This window comes from Sus scrofa, chromosome 17, assembly GCF_054392235.1.
Source record: "Sus scrofa isolate SSC_HxYL_T2T_F1_AM1 chromosome 17, Sscrofa_HxYL_maternal_Yorkshire_Landrace_v2.0, whole genome shotgun sequence".
In the NCBI taxonomy this organism is placed as follows: domain Eukaryota; kingdom Metazoa; phylum Chordata; class Mammalia; order Artiodactyla; family Suidae; genus Sus; species Sus scrofa.
The window spans coordinates 46,138,089-46,158,662 of NC_139399.1; the positions used below are offsets into that span (position 1 = coordinate 46,138,089).

The following is a 20,574-nucleotide window of genomic DNA, read 5'->3' on the forward strand; positions in this document are numbered from 1 at the left end:
CACTGGAAGGTCTTAAGCAAGGGATTGTAAAATCTTACTTTCAGGATCAAATATGCTGATAACTGTGAACAGGCTCTGTAAATGCTAAAGCATCATACCAGCATATTTTATACCTTGACAGAGCACAAACTCAAAGGAAGAGACGAAAATAAGGCACACTAAAATCCAAGCAGGACAGGCCCATTCTCAATCATGTAGCCTGGAGTCTTCTCCCAGGCTTCTCTCAAGTCCAGTTTAGGGAACTGGTACATGATAAAGATCAGGTTTGGTGGAAGAGGAACCAAGAATTGTATTTGCCATATTAAGTCTGAGATGCCCATTAGACATTCAAGTGGAGATGCTGAGAAAACATTTGGATATATCCAACTGGAGCTAAAGAGAGAAACCGGGATGGAAATAAAGATTTAGGATCTATCAAAATATAGAGCTTTGTTAAAAGCAATACTTGATAATCTTTACAGCATGCTTACCATGTTGTAGACACCATTTTAAGTGCCCTATGTGCATAAACACACCATGGTCCTCGCCACAGCCTCAGCAGGTTAGGTTCCAAGGTGGTCTCCATTTTACAAATGAAGAAACTGAGACCTAAAGAGATTAAGTCACTTGTCCAAAGATACGTATCAGGTATGAACCAGAGATGGGATTCAAACCTGGGTAACCCAACTCCAGAACTCTTTAAAGCCATGGGACTATTTGAGATCTAGAGAGACAGGACTGAGAAGAAAGAGGAGGAGGAGGAGGAGGAGGAGGAGGGAGTTCTCATATACAGTATTTCAATTCAAACAATTTCTTGAGTTCTGAGAATCAAGTGCCTGGCACTGTTTCAGGCTCTGCAGACAAAAAGAAAAATAAGACATAGTCTCTCAAGAAACCTAATCCATATAACAAAGGAGGCAAGAATATACAATGGAGAAAAGACAGCCCCTTCAATAAGTGGTGCTGGGAAAACTGGACAGCCACATGGAAAAGAATGAAATTAGAACACTCCCTAACACCATACACAAAAACAAACTCAAGGAGTTCCCTTCGTGGCTCAGTGGTTAATGAATCTGACTAGGAACCATGAGGTTGCGGGTTCAGTCCCTGGCCTTGCTCAGTGAGTTAAGGATCCGGCATTGCTGTGAGCTGTGGTGTAGGTTGCAGACTCGGCTTGGATCCCGCATTGCTGTGGCTCTGGTGTAGGCCGGTGGTTACAGCTCTGAGTCGACCCCTAGCCTGGGAACCTCCATATGCCATGGGAGCAGCCCAAGAAATGGCAAAAAGACAAAAAATAAAATAAATGAAAAAATAAACAAAAATACGCTCAAAATGGATTGAAGACCTATATATAAGACCAGATACTATAAAACTCCTAGAGGAAAACATAGGCCGAGTACTCTCTGACATAAACGACAGCAACATCCTCTCAGATCCACCTCTTAGAGTAATGACAGTAAAAACAAAAATAAACAAATGGGACTTCATTAAACTTAAGTTTCTGCACAGCAAAGGAAACCCTAAACAACACAAAAAGACAACCCATAGAATGGGAGAAAATCTTTGCAACTGAATCGACTGACAAGGGATTAATCTCCAAAATTTGTAAACACCTCCTACCGCTCAACACCAAAAAAACAAACAACCTCATCAAAAAATGGGCAGAAGATCTAACCAGACAGTTCTCCAAAGAAGACATACAGATGGCCAAAAAACACATGAAAAGATGTTCAGCATCACTCATTATTAGACAAATGCAAATCAAAACCATTATGAGGTACCACCTACACCAGCCAGAATGGCCATCATCAAAAAGTCTACAAACAGTAAGTGCTGGAGAGGGTGTGGAGAAAAAGGAACCCTAGTACACTGTTGGTGGGAATGTAAATTGGTACAACCACTGTGGAAAACAGTATGGAGATTCCTCAGAAAGCTAAAAATAGAACTACCATTTGATTCAGCAATCTCATTCCTGGGCATCTATCCAGAGAAAACCATGACTCGAAAAGACACATGTACTCCAGTGTTCATTGCAGCACTATTTTCAATAGCCAAGACATGGAAACAACCTAAATGTCCATCGACAGAGGAGTGGATCAAGATGTGGTACATTAACACAATGGAATATTACTCAGCCACTAAAAGGAACAAAATACCAGCATTTTTAGCAACATGGATGGACCTAGAAATTATCATGCTAAGTGAAGTCAGTCAGACAATGAGACACCAACATCAAATGCTTTCACTGACATGAGGAATCTGAAAAAAGGACACAATGAACTTTGCAGAATAGATACTGACTCACAGACTGGAAAACTTATGGTTTCCAAAGGAGGCAGTTCGGGGGGTGGGGGGATGCACTGGGGTTGTGGGATGAAAACCCTATAAAACTGGATTATGATGATCGTTGTAAAAGTATAAATGTAATAAATTCTTTGAGTAATAAAAAAAGAATTAAAAATTAAAAAAAAAAAAAAAAAAAAGGAAACCTAAACCAATGGCTATGAGCTGATAGCGATATTTACTGAACATTTACCATGTGCCACACACTGGCCAAGCTTTTCAGACATACTATTTCACTGCTCCTAACAACCCTATAAGGTAAATGTTATTATTGACATTTTAGGAATAACAAGACTGAGATTCAAAGAGGTTAAATAATATAACCTAGGTCACTCAGCTAGTAAATGACAGGACTAGGGTTCAATTTTACTTCAAAATCTGGTCTCTTCCAAGGAAATCTTATTACATGCTACAACACAGATGAACATTAAGGGCATTACTCTAAGTGAAATAAGCTAGGCAAAAAGACAAATAACTGTACGATTCCACTTATAGTCAAATTCATGGGAACAGAAAGTAGCAAAATGGTAGTTACCAGGGGCTGGGGGGAGGGGAGTTGTTTAACAGAGTTTCAGATTTGCAAGATGAAAAATTCTGGAGATTTGTGAATACTTAACACTACTGACCTGCAAACTTAAAAATGGTTAAGACGGTAAACTTTATATTATGTGCTTAAAACTTAAAAAAAAAAAAACAAAAAACTAGGAGTTCCCATCATGGCACAGCGGAAACGAATCCGAGTGGAAACCATGAGGTTGTGGGTTCGATCCCTGGCCTCGCTCAGTGGGTTGAAGATCCAGTGTTGCCATGAGCTGTGGTGTAGGTCGCAGATGCAGCTCAGATCTGGCATTGCTGTGGATGTGGCGTAGGCCAGCAGCTGCAGCTGTAGCTCTGATTAGACCCCTAGCCTGGGAACCTCCCATATGCCACAGGTCCGGCCCTAAAAAGACAAAAGACAACAACAACAAAAAATCTAATCTTTCAATGGATACCCCAGGCCATAAGGGATATGCTTACTGTGCTACGGAAATACCTGTGAGGAAATAATTTATTCTGCAATGTGGGAGAGAGGAAGGGGTGTAGGAAGGAAGAAATCAAAGGACACATTAAGATGAAGTTCCCCACTTTATCCTCACTATAGTTTTGGGAAGGTATCACCCTCTCAACCTCTGAAATAGCTCCCATACCTGTCTGTATACAAACAACTATTGATTACCACAATAACCAGACTAAGCCAGGCTCAAGAACATTCCAGCACCTTCTATGTGATGAGCCTCTCCAGTCTCCTCCCATTCCAAGTCATCCAGCACTGGAAACAAATTTTAAGTGTCCTAAATTGCCCCATTCACTAAGCTAAAGAACGTCGGTGGCTCCCTATTGCCCTCAGAACATAGAGGATTATCAAGATCAGTGCTTAGGAGCAAATTACTTAAACCTTCTGAGCCTCAGAGTTTCTTTATCTGTGTTAAGAGATGAGTACTGCTACTTGATTCAAAAGATCGAGGATTAAATAAAGACACTGTATAGCCTGGGCAAGGCTTGATCCAAGGTATATATATGCTCAGTAAAGCTGAGTTAGTTCCCTTTCCACCTGTTCCTACCTACTCAGTAAGGGTCTTTGGGTTAAAGGATAAAGCAAGTATTTCCAGGATCTTAAGGCAAACAGAAAAACACAAAGAGGGAAAAGTTGCTCATCTATGGTTAACTGATGTCCAGGGAAATACTGCTCACCCAGAACTGCTCTTCATCTGTGTAACTTTATACAAACACAGACCACCTGGTTTTTACCTTTTATTCGGTCCTTTTATTCGTATGAGTTAATATTGAAATGGTTCAAAATTAAGTCAATATACAAAGCTGTACTGTGAAAAGTCTCACTCTCATTCCCTCCCCCATCCACCCAAGTCCCACCCCACTCCTGAACCAACCACTTTGTTAGTTTCTTGTATATACTTCAAAAATTTCTTTATGCAAAAGCTGTCCTTAAATTAAGCTAATGTTTTACAGGTGTGTTTCCAATGTTAAGTTCTGGGAATGTGAAGGGGGAGGGGAAAGGGCGAGCGGCCTAGGTCTTAATTCACCCTGCTTTACCCTAAAGCAGTGTTCTTCATTCACTCAAAAAAAAAAGAAAAAGAAAGAAAGGAAGAAAGAAAGACAGACAGACTAATCATATATTGAGCACATATTATAAGCCAGATACCAAGTATAGCATTAATATTAACTGATTACCCTTCAGTTTCTTATTATGCACCAGAAATGTATTTAACCTTTTACACGATTGTCTTTTATCTTCACAACACCTTAACAGGTAGCTTACTAATTATCATCTCCATTTTACAAATAAGGAAACTGAGGCACAGAAAAGTAATTTGACCAAGCAAGAAAAAGCAGGATTCTGAATCCAGGCCTTACTCTACAGCCCTAGCTCTTAACCATGACGCTCTACACCGGCAAAACAGATACAGTCCCTGCACCCGCTGGAGCTCAGCTTAATGTGGAATACAGGCGAGAAAAAAAGTAGACAACAAAGAAATATGTAATTACAGACTGAGAAAGTAATGTGAACAAAACGAATTCAGGTCTGTAACTGAATAACAATGGGAACCTACTCTGGGGTGGGGGTGGGGGGTTATGTCAAGGAAAGGCCTCTCTGAATGACATTTTAGGAGAGAACCTTTTAGGAGCTGAGATCCTTTTAGGAGCTGCAGTGATGACCCACCGCCCAATTCATGGGGGAGAAACTCAAGGACCATAGAGGCTAAAGCAAACTCGCTCAGGGTCCTCCAGACGTGCAGACGTGGCGCAAGGAAGGGAGGATCCAGGAGCTGGGCCCCGGACTCGTACACGCCATCAATGCCTGATGCAGCTCAGCCTTGCTCAGCCCCTAACACAGGTCCTCTAGCCTGCCACTGCCCACTCACTGTCCTGCCGCGGCTGACAGCGTCCAGAGAGCCCACAGAAAGGCCCAACGGCCGGCCAAGAGGGGTCGGGCCCGTACTGCGGCGGCCTGGAAAGGCCTCTTCGCCGGCCCTCGGCCAGCTCCCGCCCGGTCCACCCCGCCCCGCCCCTCCGGGCCGACTTCCTACCTGCACCGCCCGGACCAGGCCCCGGCCGGTCAGCTGGCCCTGCCGCAGCTGCAGCAGAATGTTACCAGGCCGCGGCCGGCCGCCCCATCCGCCCCAAGCCGCCACCGTTGCCGCCGCCCGTCGCGCCCGGCCGGCCCCAGATCCAGCAGCCGCCGGCGCCGCCGCCATGTCTCCTCGTCCGACAAACAGGAAGCAAGCGGCCCCGGGGCCGCGGAGATTTCTACGGGGCGGCGGAGGGGTCGCCGCAGCGCCCCCACTGGGCTGACGGCGGAGGCGCAAGCCGCGTGGCAGAGCCGTGAGCCCCGCGGGGGCTGCTGGGAACTGTAGTCTTGATCTGAGGCGGGCAGGTGCGAGAGAGCCTGGCGTCCCCTGCGCCACTTGTTTTTCTGGCCCAGCATTTTGGCGAGGTCCTCTGACGTCGAAGACAAGTCTCTGCGTGCGCACTCTCCCATTTCTTGCCTATTTGGGGAGGTTATAGCCAACTAGCTAGAAGATCCTGGGTTCCAGACCAGGAATCTGGCCGCCTGATGTGATTCCTGCTTGCCTCTTTCTCTACCCTTGACTCGTCACGGACCTGAGCCTCAGTTTCTTGTTAGTTCATTCAGTCGATAGTTCCTGGGAGTCTGTTCAGCCAGTAAATAGTTCCTTGGGGCCAGCTCTATCAGTACTGAACAGTCCTTGGGAAAACAGTGCTGAGCAGAACAAAGTCCCTGTTTTCAAATGCAAGTTACAGGGGAGGTCAGCAAATCCATATGCAAATGCACAGTAACAAACTGGGTAAGATGTGTAACTAGATTGTCGTGAAGTTAAATGGAATAATGGAAGGGGAAAGGATTGGTAAATTGTGACATCATATTCTCTGTCAGAGGAAACGTCGTAATTTCTCCACACAGGACGGTATGTTCTCTCTACTCCGAACCAACGTAATCATTTTTTTGGCAAATTTCTGTGGCAGGATCTCGTCCTCTCCTCTCCTTTTTTCTTCCTGGGAGGGGATCATGTAAAATAAATGAAAGAGGAATGCTGGGTGTGATGCAATAAGGAATGGTGGAGATTGTGCCGCATAGTTTATATTGCTCAAATCAGAACATATTTAAGAATGAAAGGATGCTGCTAACAATTACAACAGGACAGCAGGCATACATATGGATTGTTCCTGGCACACTGGGATTGTGGTCACCATCCTCGGGCCCATCAAAAGGAGTGATCTCTACACCTCTCCTGCAGATTGTTGCTGAATCGTCTAGTTTTTCCAGAACAGCCAAAAAGCTGGGTTTTTATGTGAAATTACCCAGTTCTGAAAACTCCATAGGGCAAGTAAAACCCTATTTGTGACCCCAAGACAGGGAGACCAGGGACCAGATCCAGATATACATGGAACTTTAGCATGTGGTAAGGGAGACATTTCAAATCAATGGGGAAAGAAAAAAAAATTTAGGTCTTAAACTTTACAGCAAAAGCTAAAATGAATCTCAGACATATTAAGTTACATATAACAAAATCAAAATATAGTTCTAAAGCTGGTTTGTGGTAATGGTGATACATCCCTAATTTGACTAAAAATCTTTGGATTGTACACTCAAAATGAGTGAATTTTATGATATATCAATTATACCTCATAAAATTATGATATGCAAATTATATGAGATGTTAAAAATCCAAATATAAAAATAGTAGAAGTGAATATATGGGAATACTTTCATGATTTGGGGGTAGAAAATTCTTCTCAATCATAAAACCCAGAAGTCATGAATAGAAAAAGATTGACAAGTCTGGTCCTTAAAAATGTTAAAACTGGAGTTCCCATCGTGGCGCAGTGGTTAACGAATCCGACTAGGAACCATGAGGTTGCAGGTTCGGTCCCTGCCCTTGCTCAGTGGGTTAACGATCCGGCGTTGCCGTGAGCTGTGGTGTAGGTTGCAGACGCGGCTCAGATCCCGAGTTCCTGTGGCTCTGGCGTAGGCCGGTGGCTACAGCTCCGATTCAACCCCTAGCCTGGGAACCTCCATATGCCGCGGGAGCGGCCCAAGAAATAGCAACAACAACAACAACAACAACAAAACAACAACAACAAAAAAAGACAAAAGACAAAAAAAAAAAAAAAGTTAAAACTTTCTGTACAAGACACTATAAACAACCATACAAGGCAAGTGATATTCTGAGAAACAGTCAATATCCAGAATGTATGAAGAACTTACTATGCCCTCTGCCTGAAGGTTCTCATCCCTCGGAAGCTCTCTCTGAATGGCTTGCTACCTCCCATACTGCAGGTTTCTTTCTATTCAAGGAGAGACCTTCCCTAATATCTATATAAAATTAGCATTCCTTACACTCACTGTCTTATTACCTGCTTTGTCTGTTTTGAAAGCACTGTCTCTGCGTGACACAGTGGTTTATTTCTGCACTCCTCCCCCTGACTAGAGCATAATCTTGGTCTTTGTTCAATGCTCCATTCATCTCCAGTACCTGGACTAGTCCTTGATGCATAGTAGGTGATCAAATATTTGTTTATTGGCTCAATAAACTAATGAACAGATGCATGAACTCCTACAGAAATCAAGGAAAAACCAAGCAACCCAATAGAAAAATAGGCAGAATGGAAGAGGCAATTCACAAAAGAAAAATAAATGACCAGTAAATGTGTTAAAAAAAATGCCCACTTTAATTTTACTAATAGTAGAATGCTGATGGTGAGAGCGTAAACTGATGTCTCTCTCTGGAAAGAAATTTTTTAGCAATATGAATTAAGTCATAAAGAAATACAAACCTTTTGATTCAATAATTACTCCCTAATGATATTATTTGATATGATGACATAACACAAAAATATTATTGTGTTATTTATGAAAGCAAAAATAGAAACAATATAACAATAAAATAGGATCACAATTAAATAAAGTCTAGTATTTCAATATAATGGAACATTTGAGCCATTGAACATCATTATTTACAAAATGAAATACTAAGATTTCAAATAAAATTAAATATATCTTTTGATCTGCTTCTAGGAATTTATGTTTTAGCAACAACTGAGCAAGTATACCATGATTATATTAGTAAAATATTCAGTGAAGTATTAACATATCAAAATATTAGAAAAATCTAAATATCCATCAATAAATGAACCATGGTTCATCTCTTCAGCAGAATACTACACAGGCAGTAAAAGGAATAAGACACACACACACACACACACACATACTGACATGGGAAGATTTCATGACTGTTATTTTATAGTTAAGTAGAAAAAGCTCATGGGGAGTTCCATGAGCATTGTCACTGCTACAGCTCTGGTTACAACTGTGGCGGGTTCAGTCCCTGGTTTGGAAACTGCTGCATACTATGGGTACGCAAAAAAAAAAAAAAAGCAAATACACAATAATATTTTAAAAAGCTCATGGAAGACCAATGTGTACCTTGTGATCCCATCTGTGTAAGAAAAAAATCATCTACTTGTATAAACGTGTATATACATTACAGAATCTGGAGGATTATCACAAAATAGTTGAAAAGAGTTACCACTAGGAATGGAATTAGGAAGTAGGGAAAGAATGTTCATTTCCTTAGCTTTCACACTATTATTTGCATTTTAAACATATATAACCTTAATAATTTAAAACGTAAATTTTACAAATTATATATATATAACTGGGTATAAAGTTGTTCACCATATGTTCATGAAAGAAAAATAAAACAAGTTATAAGGGAAGTCTATTATGGCCCCATTCGTGTGTAATTAGACATTCCTATTCTGTCGTTATATTTACAGAATTACCTGAAAGAGGAGTTCCCGTCTTGGCGCAGCGGAAATGAATCCGACTAGAAACCATGAAGTTGCAGGTTCCATCCCTGGCCTCGCTCAGTGGGTTAAGGATCTGGCATTGCCATGAGCTGTGGTGTAGGTCGCAAATGTGGCTCGGATCCTGCATTGATGTGGCTGTGGCTGTGGCTGTGGCTGGCAGCTGTAGCTCTGATTTGACCCCTAGCCTGGGAACCTCCATAAGCTACGGCTGTGGCCCTAAAAAGCAAAAAAAAAAAAAAGAATTACCTGAAGGAAATGTTATCAAAATTGTCAGTGTGGTTCTTCACAATGTAGACAGAGTCCAGGTAATTTTGACTTTATTAATATTTTTCATAATTTTTTACACAGCCCATGTATCATTTTTACACTCAGGGGGGAATGCTCTTTTAATGTTAGAAATTAAGAAAAAAGATGGAGTTCCCATTGTGGCTCAGCCGGTTAAAAACCTGATTGGTACCCATGAGGATGCAGGTTTGATCCCTGGCCTTGCTCAGTGGGTTGAGAATCCAGTGTTGCCACAAGTGGCAGATGGCAGCTTGGATCTGGTGTTGCTGTGGCTGTAGTATAGGTCAGCAGCTGTAGCTCTAATTCGACCCCTGACCTGAGAACTTCCATTTGCCACAGGTATGGCCCCAGAAAGAAAGAAAGAAAAAAAAAGAAAGGAAAAGAAAAGGCATTTCCAGGAATACAAAGCTGGACATTGGTCAACTGTCTGGGCAGCAGCCAGCCTTCCCTGGACAGTCACAGCCCCAGGCTAATGCCCAGAGTTCTTCCTAAGGCATGTGGCAAAGTCTACTCTCATCCTTGTCACAGTGAAGAGACAGGATCCTGACAAATTTTACAGTTCAAATGGCCCTTCAGGTTCCCCTTGGCACTCATGCTGGGGACAAGTCTTCTCACCTCAGCTTGGACCCAATTACAAATGTCACTTTCCATTTGTAACTGCTTCAGCTCAAGCCTTGCCCAAGAATTCCCCAAAGCTGGCTATTCACTGAGTCAAAATGACTGCATCAAGTTCAGTCCTAAGGTCACTACTGATTAGAAATAAGGAGATAGGTTTCCAGAAGCCTCTGGGTAAACGCATTACTTTCCACTCCATCTCTGTACTGAGGGCCTTTTTCATAGAAACCAGGTAAGTTTCTTTCACCACCAGAGGGCGTAGTACACCTGCCCTAAGAGGCCAGTTGATGTCAATTTGGGTCAGTGTTAGAAAAACTGAAGCTCCTTAACTGGATTAATTTCCCCACTTCTCCCATTCCCCGCCCCACCCAATATCCCAAATGGCTTAACCAAACGTGCTGATGCTATTCAAAGAATATCACTTCTTGTAAATGAGCTACCAAACTTGTCTCAGCTGGGCAGATGTATTTTTCTGGGACAATTTTTTTAATCATAGAGAAGTCATTTTTTTTTTTCCTTTTTCAGCTGCACACGGAAGTTCCCAGGCCAGGGATCAAATACAAGCCATATCTGCAACCCACACCACAGGTGTGGCAATGCCAGATCTTTAACCCACTGTACCACAATGAGAACTCCCAGAATCTTTTTTTTCCTTTTTTCATTTTTTTTCCTTCGTTTTTTTTTTTTTTTTTTTTTTTTTTTTTTTTAATGACCGCACTTGCGGCATATGGAAGTTCCTAGGCTAGGGGTCAAATTGGAGCTGTAGCCCGCCAGCCTACACCACAGCCACGGCAATGCCACAGCCGCAGCAACACAGGATCCGAGTTGTGTCAGCAACCTACACCACAGCTCATGGCAATGCCGGATTCTTAACCCACTGAACAAGGCCCAGGATTGAACCCCAAGTCCTCATGGATACTAGTTGGATTTGTTACAACAGACACTCCTAGAAGTCATTTTAATTAAGCAACTGGCACAGTTATATTCAGACCAGAGAAGTAGCTGTTCATGCACCGTCCTTTGGTGTTGTTTCAGATGATTATATGTTTTCACATTGCATTTCTAATGTACAGCCTCTTAAGGATGTGTTTCAGAAATGTTTGTTGAAAACGATCTTACCTGCCAGGCACTGTTGTAGGTACTAGGATTACAGGGCTAAACAAAAGAAACAAAGCCCCTGCCCTCATGGAGCTTATACTCCTATGTGAAATCCACTCTTTTTTGAGTATTTACCATTGGCCAAGCACCTTATTTATAATATTTTATTTTCACTCAGCTTCTGGCGGGGAAATTCTCAAACCCATAGAAAAATTGAAAGAATAATACTATAAAGACTCATATATCCTTGCTGAGGCTCACCAATTATGTTTAATCTTCATTCTTCATCTATATACACATATATCACATTTTTTGCTAAATCATTTGAAATTACAGATCTATTGCCCCAAAACAAGGACATGCTCCTAATAACCATGACACCAGCACGCCCAAGAAATTTAACGTTGATTTTAAATTACCTTATATTCAAATGTCTGCAGTTGCCCCCCACCCCAGAATGTCCCCTAGAGTCTTTTCTCTTCAACTCAAGATTCAATCAAGGATCATGCATTGTTTTTTTTTAATTCAATGAATTTTATTACATTTCTAGTTATACAACCTTCATCACAACCTAATTTTAGAACATTTCCATTCCATCATTGAGTTTAAATCCAAGAGCTTAAAATTTGTTTTTTAATTTCATTGTCCCCTTTAGAGGATGCTGGGGCATCTACTCCTTTTTTAATATTTTTTTTTTATTTTTATTTTTTTAGGACCACACTTGCAGCATATGGAAGTTCCCAGGCTAGGGACTGAAGTAGAGCTTCAACTGCCGGTCTACAGGATAGCCACAGCAGTGCCAGATCTCAGCTTTGTCTGTGACCTACACAGCAGCTCAGAGCAATGCCAGATCCTTAACCCACTGAGTGGGGCCGGGGATCAAACCCACATCCTCATGGACACAAGTCGGTTTGTTACCACTGAACTGCCATGGGAACTCCTACTCATTATTTTGAAAACTGCTGAATAAAGGGAGAGAACCAGGCCTTTCCTATATGAACTATACCTCAAGGTACTCAAATAGTTGAGAAGGAAACATCTTTAGAGAAATTAGAATACCTTGAATTTGTAACCCCTACTGAAATAAGGAATCTAGGTAATGGTCAACAAGTGGCTGTTAGTAACAGAGAAAACCAGACATATGTGCCTCCTGACTGAAGTATGGGCCACCACTTATGAAACATTCTTGAACAATAAAATCTAAATCTGATGAAGCCTCAAGACCTTAATACCGATTTACCAAAACAAAAACACCACAGATAGATATTAAAGAATCAAATCCACAGGGGCACAATTACCAAAACCCATAATACAGGAAACTATAGGACAAACAACCCAGTTTCTTTAACAAATCACAATGAAAGTAACAAAGTGTTCAGTGGAGTTCCTGTTGTGGCTCAGTGGAAATGAATCTGACTAGCATCCATGAGGACACAGGTTCGATTCCTGGCCTCGTTCAGTGGGTTAAGGATCCAGTGTTGCCATGAGCTGTGGTGTAGGTCGCAGACACAGCTCAGATCCAGTGTTGCTGGGGCTGTGGTGTAGGCCAGCAGCTACAGGTCCAATTCCACCCCTAGCCTGGGAACCTCCATATGCTGCAGGTGCCACCCTAAAAAAACAAAAAAGAAAAGAAAAAGAAAGTAACAAAGAGTTCCAAAAAATGAAAAGACAAGCCACAGACTGGTAGAAATAGTTGCAAGACATATATAATAATGGATTGTTATCCAAAATATACAAAGAACACCTCACGATTAAAAAAAATTTGATTAAAATGTAAGCCAACGCCTTAACAGACACCTCACCAAAGAAGATATGTAGATTGTAAACAAGCATATGAAAAGATTCTTCACATCATATGTCATTAGAGAAATGCACATTAAAATGAGATACCACTACGCATCTTCCAGAATGGCCAAAATTCAAAACACTGACCAGTTCAAAAGCTGGCAAGGGTGTGGAGAAACAAGAATTTTCAATGATGGTAGAAATGCAAAATGATATAGTCACTTTGGAAGACACTTTGGTGGATTCTTAAAAAACTAAACATACTATAATCTCCAGCAATCATGTTCCTTGGTATTTACTCATGGGAGCAGAAGACGTGTCCACACAAGAGCTTGTGTTTATAGCAGTTTTATTCAGAATTGCCCAAACTTAGAAGCAACCACAATGTCCTCAGTAGGTGAATGGTTAAATAAACTGGTATATCTAGACAATGTACTAAAAAGAAATAACCTATCAACCACGAAAAAATATGCAGGAAACTTAAATGCATGTTACTAAGTGAACAAAGCCAATCCAGAAAGGCTCCCTATAATAATATTTTGGCAGGCAAAGCTATGGAGACAGTAAATAAGTGAGTGGTTACCCAGGGTTCGAGAGAGGAAGTGATGGAAAGGTAGAGCACAGTGGATTTTTAGGGCAGTGAAACTACTCTGTAGGATACTATAGTGGTGGACATGTGTCATTATACATTTGTCAAAACCCATACATAGAATGTACAACACTAAGAATGAACCATAATGTAAACAATAAGCTCTGTGATAATGTGTCAACACAGGATCACTCTGATTGGAAATGCTGATAATGGGGGAGGAGGCTACACAAGTGTGGAGGCAGGGGAAGGGGTGTGCGGAAAATCTCTGCACCTTCCGCTTAATACTGATATGAATCTAAAACTCCTCTAAAATATAACGTCTACTAAAAAACAAATCTGGTTCCTCCTTCGCATGGCCACATTGCCAGGATTCAATAACCACATGTAAGCCATGGCTACTCTACGGGACAGTGTAATAGTTCTGATCGTTCTCAGAACATTTCTGTCATCCCAGGGAGGTCTGTTTGAGAGCACTGTTCTGTATCGTGATTGTGGAGGTGTTAACATGGGTGTCTACGTTTGCCAAAATTCATGAAAATGCGTGTATTTTATTGTGCGTAAAAGATATTGATAAGATTTATTTAAAAAAATAAGAGCGAGAACACCTACAGAAAGTTAGAAGACACTTCAGAGATATGTCATCTAACTGCAAATGCACGAACTCTGTTTGGATTCCAATTCAAACTACATTTATAAAAACATTATAAATCCACTTAATTGGATTAATGTTAAAAAGTTTGAACATTAATCAAATTATTAAGATACTTGTTGATTTCTGTAGGTGTGTTTGGAGGTGCATTCTGAAATACTTATGGATGAAATGATACAATGTTTGCAACTGATTTCCTTCTAAATGATCTTGTGTGGATATAAATGAAATAAAGTTGGTCGTGAGTTGACTGTCTTGGAAGCTGCATTTATTGAGGCTGGGTGGTGAGTACATGTTCTCTCTACTTTTACCCTGTTCTCTCTTACTGTAAATCTTCCATAATTAAAAGATTAAAAACTCACTTCCCCTCACCACCTATCCAAGACAGATTACTCTTCCCAATATTTTCTAGCACAGCATCCTGTTTTCTTCATAGCACTTATCACAATGTTATTTTATATATCTGCTAGTTTATTTCTCTTTGATAGAATTTAGTTTCCACAAGAATAAAAACTCTTCGCCTTGTTCACCACTAAAATCTAGGGCTGGAACTGGCACATGAAAATGCTTAATAAATCTCCGTTGGCATGGAAGGGCATAACAAATGGCAGAAGCACAGGCCGGGACAAGAACTAACAGAGAAAATTTTTTAAAGACCCCAAAGGGGGATGTGGTTAAGACAGCTAAGGAGGAAGACTCTGAGCTCACCTCCTCTCAAAGGCACACCAAAATTACAACCATTTACAGAGAAACTATCCATGAGAATGAACTAACGACTAGCAGAAAATGTTTTCCATAACTGAAGATATAAAGAAGGAACCACAGGAGTTCCTGCCATGGCGCAGTGGAAATGAATCCGACTAGGAACCACGAAGTTGCGGGATCGATCCCTGGCCTTGCACAGTCAGTTAAGGATCTGGTGTTGCCATGAGCTGTAGTATAGGTCCCAGACGCAGCTTGGATCCCAAGTTGCTATGGTTGTGGTGCTGTGGCATAGGCTGGCAGCTACAGCTCTGATTTAACCCTTAGCCTGGGAACCTCCATATGCCGCAGGTGTAGCCCTAAAAAGCAAAAAAAAAAAAAAAAAAAGCAAAAAAAAAAAAAAAGAAAAAAGAAAGAAAGAAGAAGAAGAAGGAACCACAATGAGATGGGAAGGAGGGGCAGAGAAGCAGTATAGTCCAGACTCACACCGCTCTCAGGTGACCCACAAACAGGAGAGGAATCACAATTGCAAAGGTTCTCCCCAAGGATCAAGGGGTCTGACCCTCACATCAGGCTCCCCATCCCAGGGATCCCGCACCAGGAGGATGAGACCTCTGAATTTCTGGCTTTGAAGGCCAGCTGAGCCTTTGTGTAAGAAAGCCAGAAGGCTATAGGAAACAAAGATTCCACTCTTAGAGGACCTACACAACATCTCACACATTCTGAGTCCTAGTGTAGAGGTAATAATCTAAAAGGAACCTGGGTCAGACTCACTTGCTGATCTTGGAAAGCCTCCCAGAGGTAGGAAGCAATTAGGACTCCCCCTAAGAACAGAGATGCTGGCAGCAGCCATTTTGGGGAGCTCATTTTACCATGAGAAGACTGATGCTGGAAAGAACAATTTTGGAGTCCCCCTCCAGTCCATTAGTCCCAGGGTGTACATGTTCTGGCCCCGGGACCTCCCAGCCCACAGCCAGCTGTCCCAGACCTGGTCTCACCCTGAGTAAGGTGGCATCAGCCCCTGGCCCCCCTAGGCCACACAGTCGGCCATCCTAGGATTCATCCCTGCTCACCAGCAGGCAGGAACCAGCCTCAGGGCCCTCCTGAGCTCCACAACCAGCTGTGCCAGGACCCAGCCCTGCCTACCAGCAGGCCAGCAATCCCAACATGAGGCAGGACCTGAAAGCCAACTTGGCCAGGGGTCAACCCTACCTACCAGTGTGCCCACCGTAGATGGTCCCACTATACAAGAAGGGTCCATGCAGCTCATACAAGGGGGCACCCCTAGAGCACATACCTCTGATGACCAGAGAGTAATATGCTGCTGGGCCTCCTAAGATGTCTCCTACATAAGGCCACATCTTCAGGATAGGGAAAAGAAACTGACTTACCTAAAACATGGAAATAAACACAGAAATTAGGCAAAATAAGGAGACAGAGGAATATATTCCAATCAGGAACAAGAAGAACCCAGAAGAACTAAATGAAGTGGATGTTTGGTCTGCCTAATAGAGAGTTCAAAGTAATTACAATTAAGACACTCCATGAACTCAAGAGAAGAATGGATGAACACAGTGAGATTTTAACAAAGAAAATACAACATAGCTGAAGATAAAATAACTGAAATTTAAAAATAAACTAAAAGGACTCGACAGTAGATTAGATGACAAAGAGGAATGGATCAGCGAACTGTAAAACAGAGTAGTAGAAATAACACACGCTAAACAGAAAACACAAAAAACTTAGAAAAATGATGATAGTTTAAGAGACCTCTGGGTCAACATCTAGTATCCTAATATTCATATTACAGGGGTCTCAGAAAGAGAAGAGAGAGAGAAAGAGGCAGAGAACTTACTTGAAGAAATGATAAGTTCCCTAGCCTAAGAAAAGGAAACACAGATCTAGGTCTAGGAAGCACAGAGAGGCCCAAACAAGATGAACCCAAAGAGACCCACACTAAGACATATTATAATAAAATGGCAAAATTAAAGAGAATTTTAGAAGCAGCAAGAGAAAATTAAGCAGCTACATACAAGAAAACTCCCATAAGACCATGAGCTAATTTTTCCATAGAAACTAGGCAGGACAGAAGGGAGTGGCACAATATATTCAAAGTAATAAAAGGGAAAAAAGCTACAGCCAAGAATACTCTACCTATTCAGAATCCAAGGAGAGACAGAATTTTACAAACTAAAGCTAAGAGTTCAGCACCACAAAACCAGCTTTACAAGAAGTGTTAAAAAAAGACTCCTCTGAGTAGAAAAGAAAAAACCACAACGAGAAATTTGACAAAACTGAACATCCATTTATGATCAAAGACAAAAAATTCTCAGAGTTCCTGTTGTGGTGCAGCAGAAATAAATCCAACTAGGAACCATGAGGTTGCGGGTTCAATCCCTGGCCTCACTCAGTGGGTTAAGGATCTAGCATTGGCGTGAGCTGTGGTGTACGTTGCAGACACGGCTCAGATCTGGCATTGCTATGGCTGTGGCATAGGCCAGCAGCTGTAGCTCTGACTGGACCCCTAGCCTGGGAATCTCCATATGCCTATATGCCTTGTGTGCAGCCCTAAAAAGCAAAAAAAAAACAAAAAAAAAAACAAAAAAACAAAAAACAAACCCAAACCAAAAAAACACCTCTCAACAACGTGGGTACAAATGGAATGTCTCAATGTGATAAAGATCATATATGACAAATCTGCAGCCAATATCATTCTCGATGAAAATCTGAAAGCATTTCCTCTAAGACAAGGAATAAGGCAAGGACGCTCACTTTTGCCACTGAAATATTATGTATTTGACATAGTGTTGGAAGTTCTGGCCACAGCAATCAGACAAGATAAAACAAAAGGAATCCAGATTGTAAAGGAAGAAGTTAAACTATCACTGTTCATAAATGACATGATATAGAATCCATATACAGAAAATCCTTAAGCCACCACCAAAAAAACTATTAGAATAAATGAATTCCATAAAGTTACAGAATACAAAATCAATGTACAGAAATCTGTTCTATTTCTATACACTAACAGCAAACTATCAGAAAGAGAAATTAAGAAAACAATTCCATTTAAAATTGCAACAAAAAGAATGAAATACCTAAGAATAAATCTAGCCAAAGAGGAAAAAGACCTATACTTGGAAAACTAACACCTTGATGAAAGAAACTGAAGGAAACACAGATAGAAAGATGTACCATGTTCATGGATTGGAAGAACTGTTAAAATTGGAAGATTGCCTTCAGACCATACTACTGAAGGCAATCTACAGATTCTATGCAATCCCTATCAAAATACCAATGGCATTTTTCATAGAACTAGAAAAAATAATTTTAAAATGTGTATGAAATCAAAAGACTTTGAATAGTCAAAATAAATCTGAGAAAGAAGAACAAAGCTAAAGGTATCATACTTCCTGGTTTAAAACTATGCTACAAAGCTACAGTAATGACAACAGTATTGTACTTATACAAAAAGAGTCAAATCAATGCTACAGAATAGAGAACCCAGAAATAAACCCACACTTATATGGTCAATTAATCTATAACAAAGGAGGCAAGAATATACACTGGAGAGAAAAGACAGCCTCTTTAATAAATGGTATTGAGAAAACTAGACAGTTACATGCAAACAAATCAAACTGGACAACTTTCTCACACCATATACAAAAACAAATTCAAAATGGATTAAAGACTTAAACATAAGACCTGAAACCATAAAACTCCTAGAAGAAATCATAGGCAGTATGCTCTTTTACATTGGTTTTAACACCATTTTTTTGGATATGTCTCCTCAGGCAAGGGAAACAAAAGCAAAAAATAAACAAACAGGACTACATCAAACTAAAAAGCTTTTGTATAGAGAAGGAAACTATATTTAAAAAAAAAAAACCCGAAAAACAAAAAGGCTGCCTACTGAATGGGAGAAAATATTTGCAAACAATATATCTGATAAACGATTAATATCCAAAGACACAAAGAATTCACACAACTCAACAAAAAAATCCAATTAAAAAATGGGCAGAACACTTGAATAGACATTTTCTAAAGAAGGTATGCAGATAATCAACAGGCATATGAAAAGATGTTCAATATCACTCATCATCAGGGAAATGCAAATTAACGCATGAGCTATTACCTCAGACCTGTCAGAATGACTATCATCCAAAGGACAACAAATAACAAATGTGGGCAAGAATATGGAAAAAAGGGAACCCTATGCACTGTGGTGTGAATATAAACTGACGCAGCCACTGTGGAAAATAGTATGGAAGTTCCTCAAAAAATTAAAAATAGAACTACCAAAAGATCCAGCAATTTCATTTCCAGGTATTTAAGAAAACAAAAACACTAATTTGAAAAGATATAGGCATTCCTATATTCATTGCAGCATTACTTAAAATAGTCAGGATATGGAAGCAACTTAAGTGCCTGTCAATAGATGAATGGATGAAGATGATGTGGTGTATACACACACACACACACACACACACACACACAATGGAATATTACTCAGCCACAAAAAGGATGAAATCTAGCCTTTTGCAACAATATGGATAGACCTAGAAGGTGTTATGCTAAGTGAAGTAAGTCAGAGAAAGACAAATACCATATGATTTTACTTATATGTGGAACCTAAAAAAAAAAATGAGCAAACATAACAAAACAGAAATAGACTCATAGATACAGAGAACAAACTGGTTTTTTTCCAGAGGAGAAGAAGGGTAGGGGGGAGTGAAATAGGTGAGGGAGAATAAGAAGTACAAACTTCCAGTTATAAAATAATTCACAGGAGTTCCCGTCATGTCTCAGTGGTTAACAAATCTGACTAGGAACCATGAGGTTGTGGGTTCGATTCCTGGTCTCACTCAGTGGGTTAAGGATCCGGCACTGACGTGAGCTGTGGGGTAGGTCGCAGATGTGGCTCAGATCTGGCATTGCTGTGGCTGTGGTGTAGGCCGGCAGCTACAGCTCCGATTGGACCCCTAGCCTGGGAACCTCCATATGCCGCGGGAGCGGCCCTAGAAAAAAAGGCAAAAAATAAAAAAAATAAAAAAAATAAAATGTCACAGTATGTAATGTATAGCCTAGAGAATACAATCAATACTACTGTAATAACTTTGAATGGTGACAGATGATAACTAAACTTACTGTGGTGAACATTTTGTTAAGTATTAAAAATATCTGACCACTAGGTTGTACATTTGGAACTTATATAATATTGTAAATCAACTCTACGTCAATTAAAAAAAAATGAACCCCCTCCAAAAGAACTGACAAATATAACACCTTCCTCGAAGATCCAGAAAATGGGAACCTTGAAAGGAAGGGAGATTCAAGTATCTTTTTTTGTCCACGCCCATGACATGTGGAAGTTCCCAGGCCAGGGATCGAACCAGAGCCACAGCAGTGACAATGCCAAATCCTTAACCACTAGGCCACCAGCGAACTCCTGAGATTCAACTACCAACCACTGGGGTCTTTGGGGCCAGCTGACCTTAAGTTTAGCTGCGGAGTTCCCGTCGTGGCGCAGTGGTTAACGAATCTGACTAGGAACCATGAGGTTGCGGGTTCGGTCCCTGCCCTTGCTCAGTGGGTTAACGATCCGGCATTGCCGTGAGCTGTGGTGTAGGTTGCAGAC

At 41.0% G+C, this 20,574-nt stretch overlaps 1 protein-coding gene across 2 annotated transcripts in view; it reads right to left on the reverse strand.

The window, feature by feature from the left end:
- TRPC4AP (transient receptor potential cation channel subfamily C member 4 associated protein) overlaps positions 1–5,602 on the reverse strand; it is an 82,450-nt gene extending 76,848 nt beyond the window's left edge. For both annotated transcript variants that reach the window (XM_003359957.5, XM_013985291.3), the window contains exon 1: positions 5,409–5,602. In XM_003359957.5, the coding sequence (XP_003360005.1) occupies positions 5,409–5,576 (168 nt within the window). In that variant the 5' untranslated portion in view covers positions 5,577–5,602. The remainder of the gene's footprint in view (positions 1–5,408) is intronic.
- Between the last annotated feature and the right edge of the window lie 14,972 nt (positions 5,603–20,574).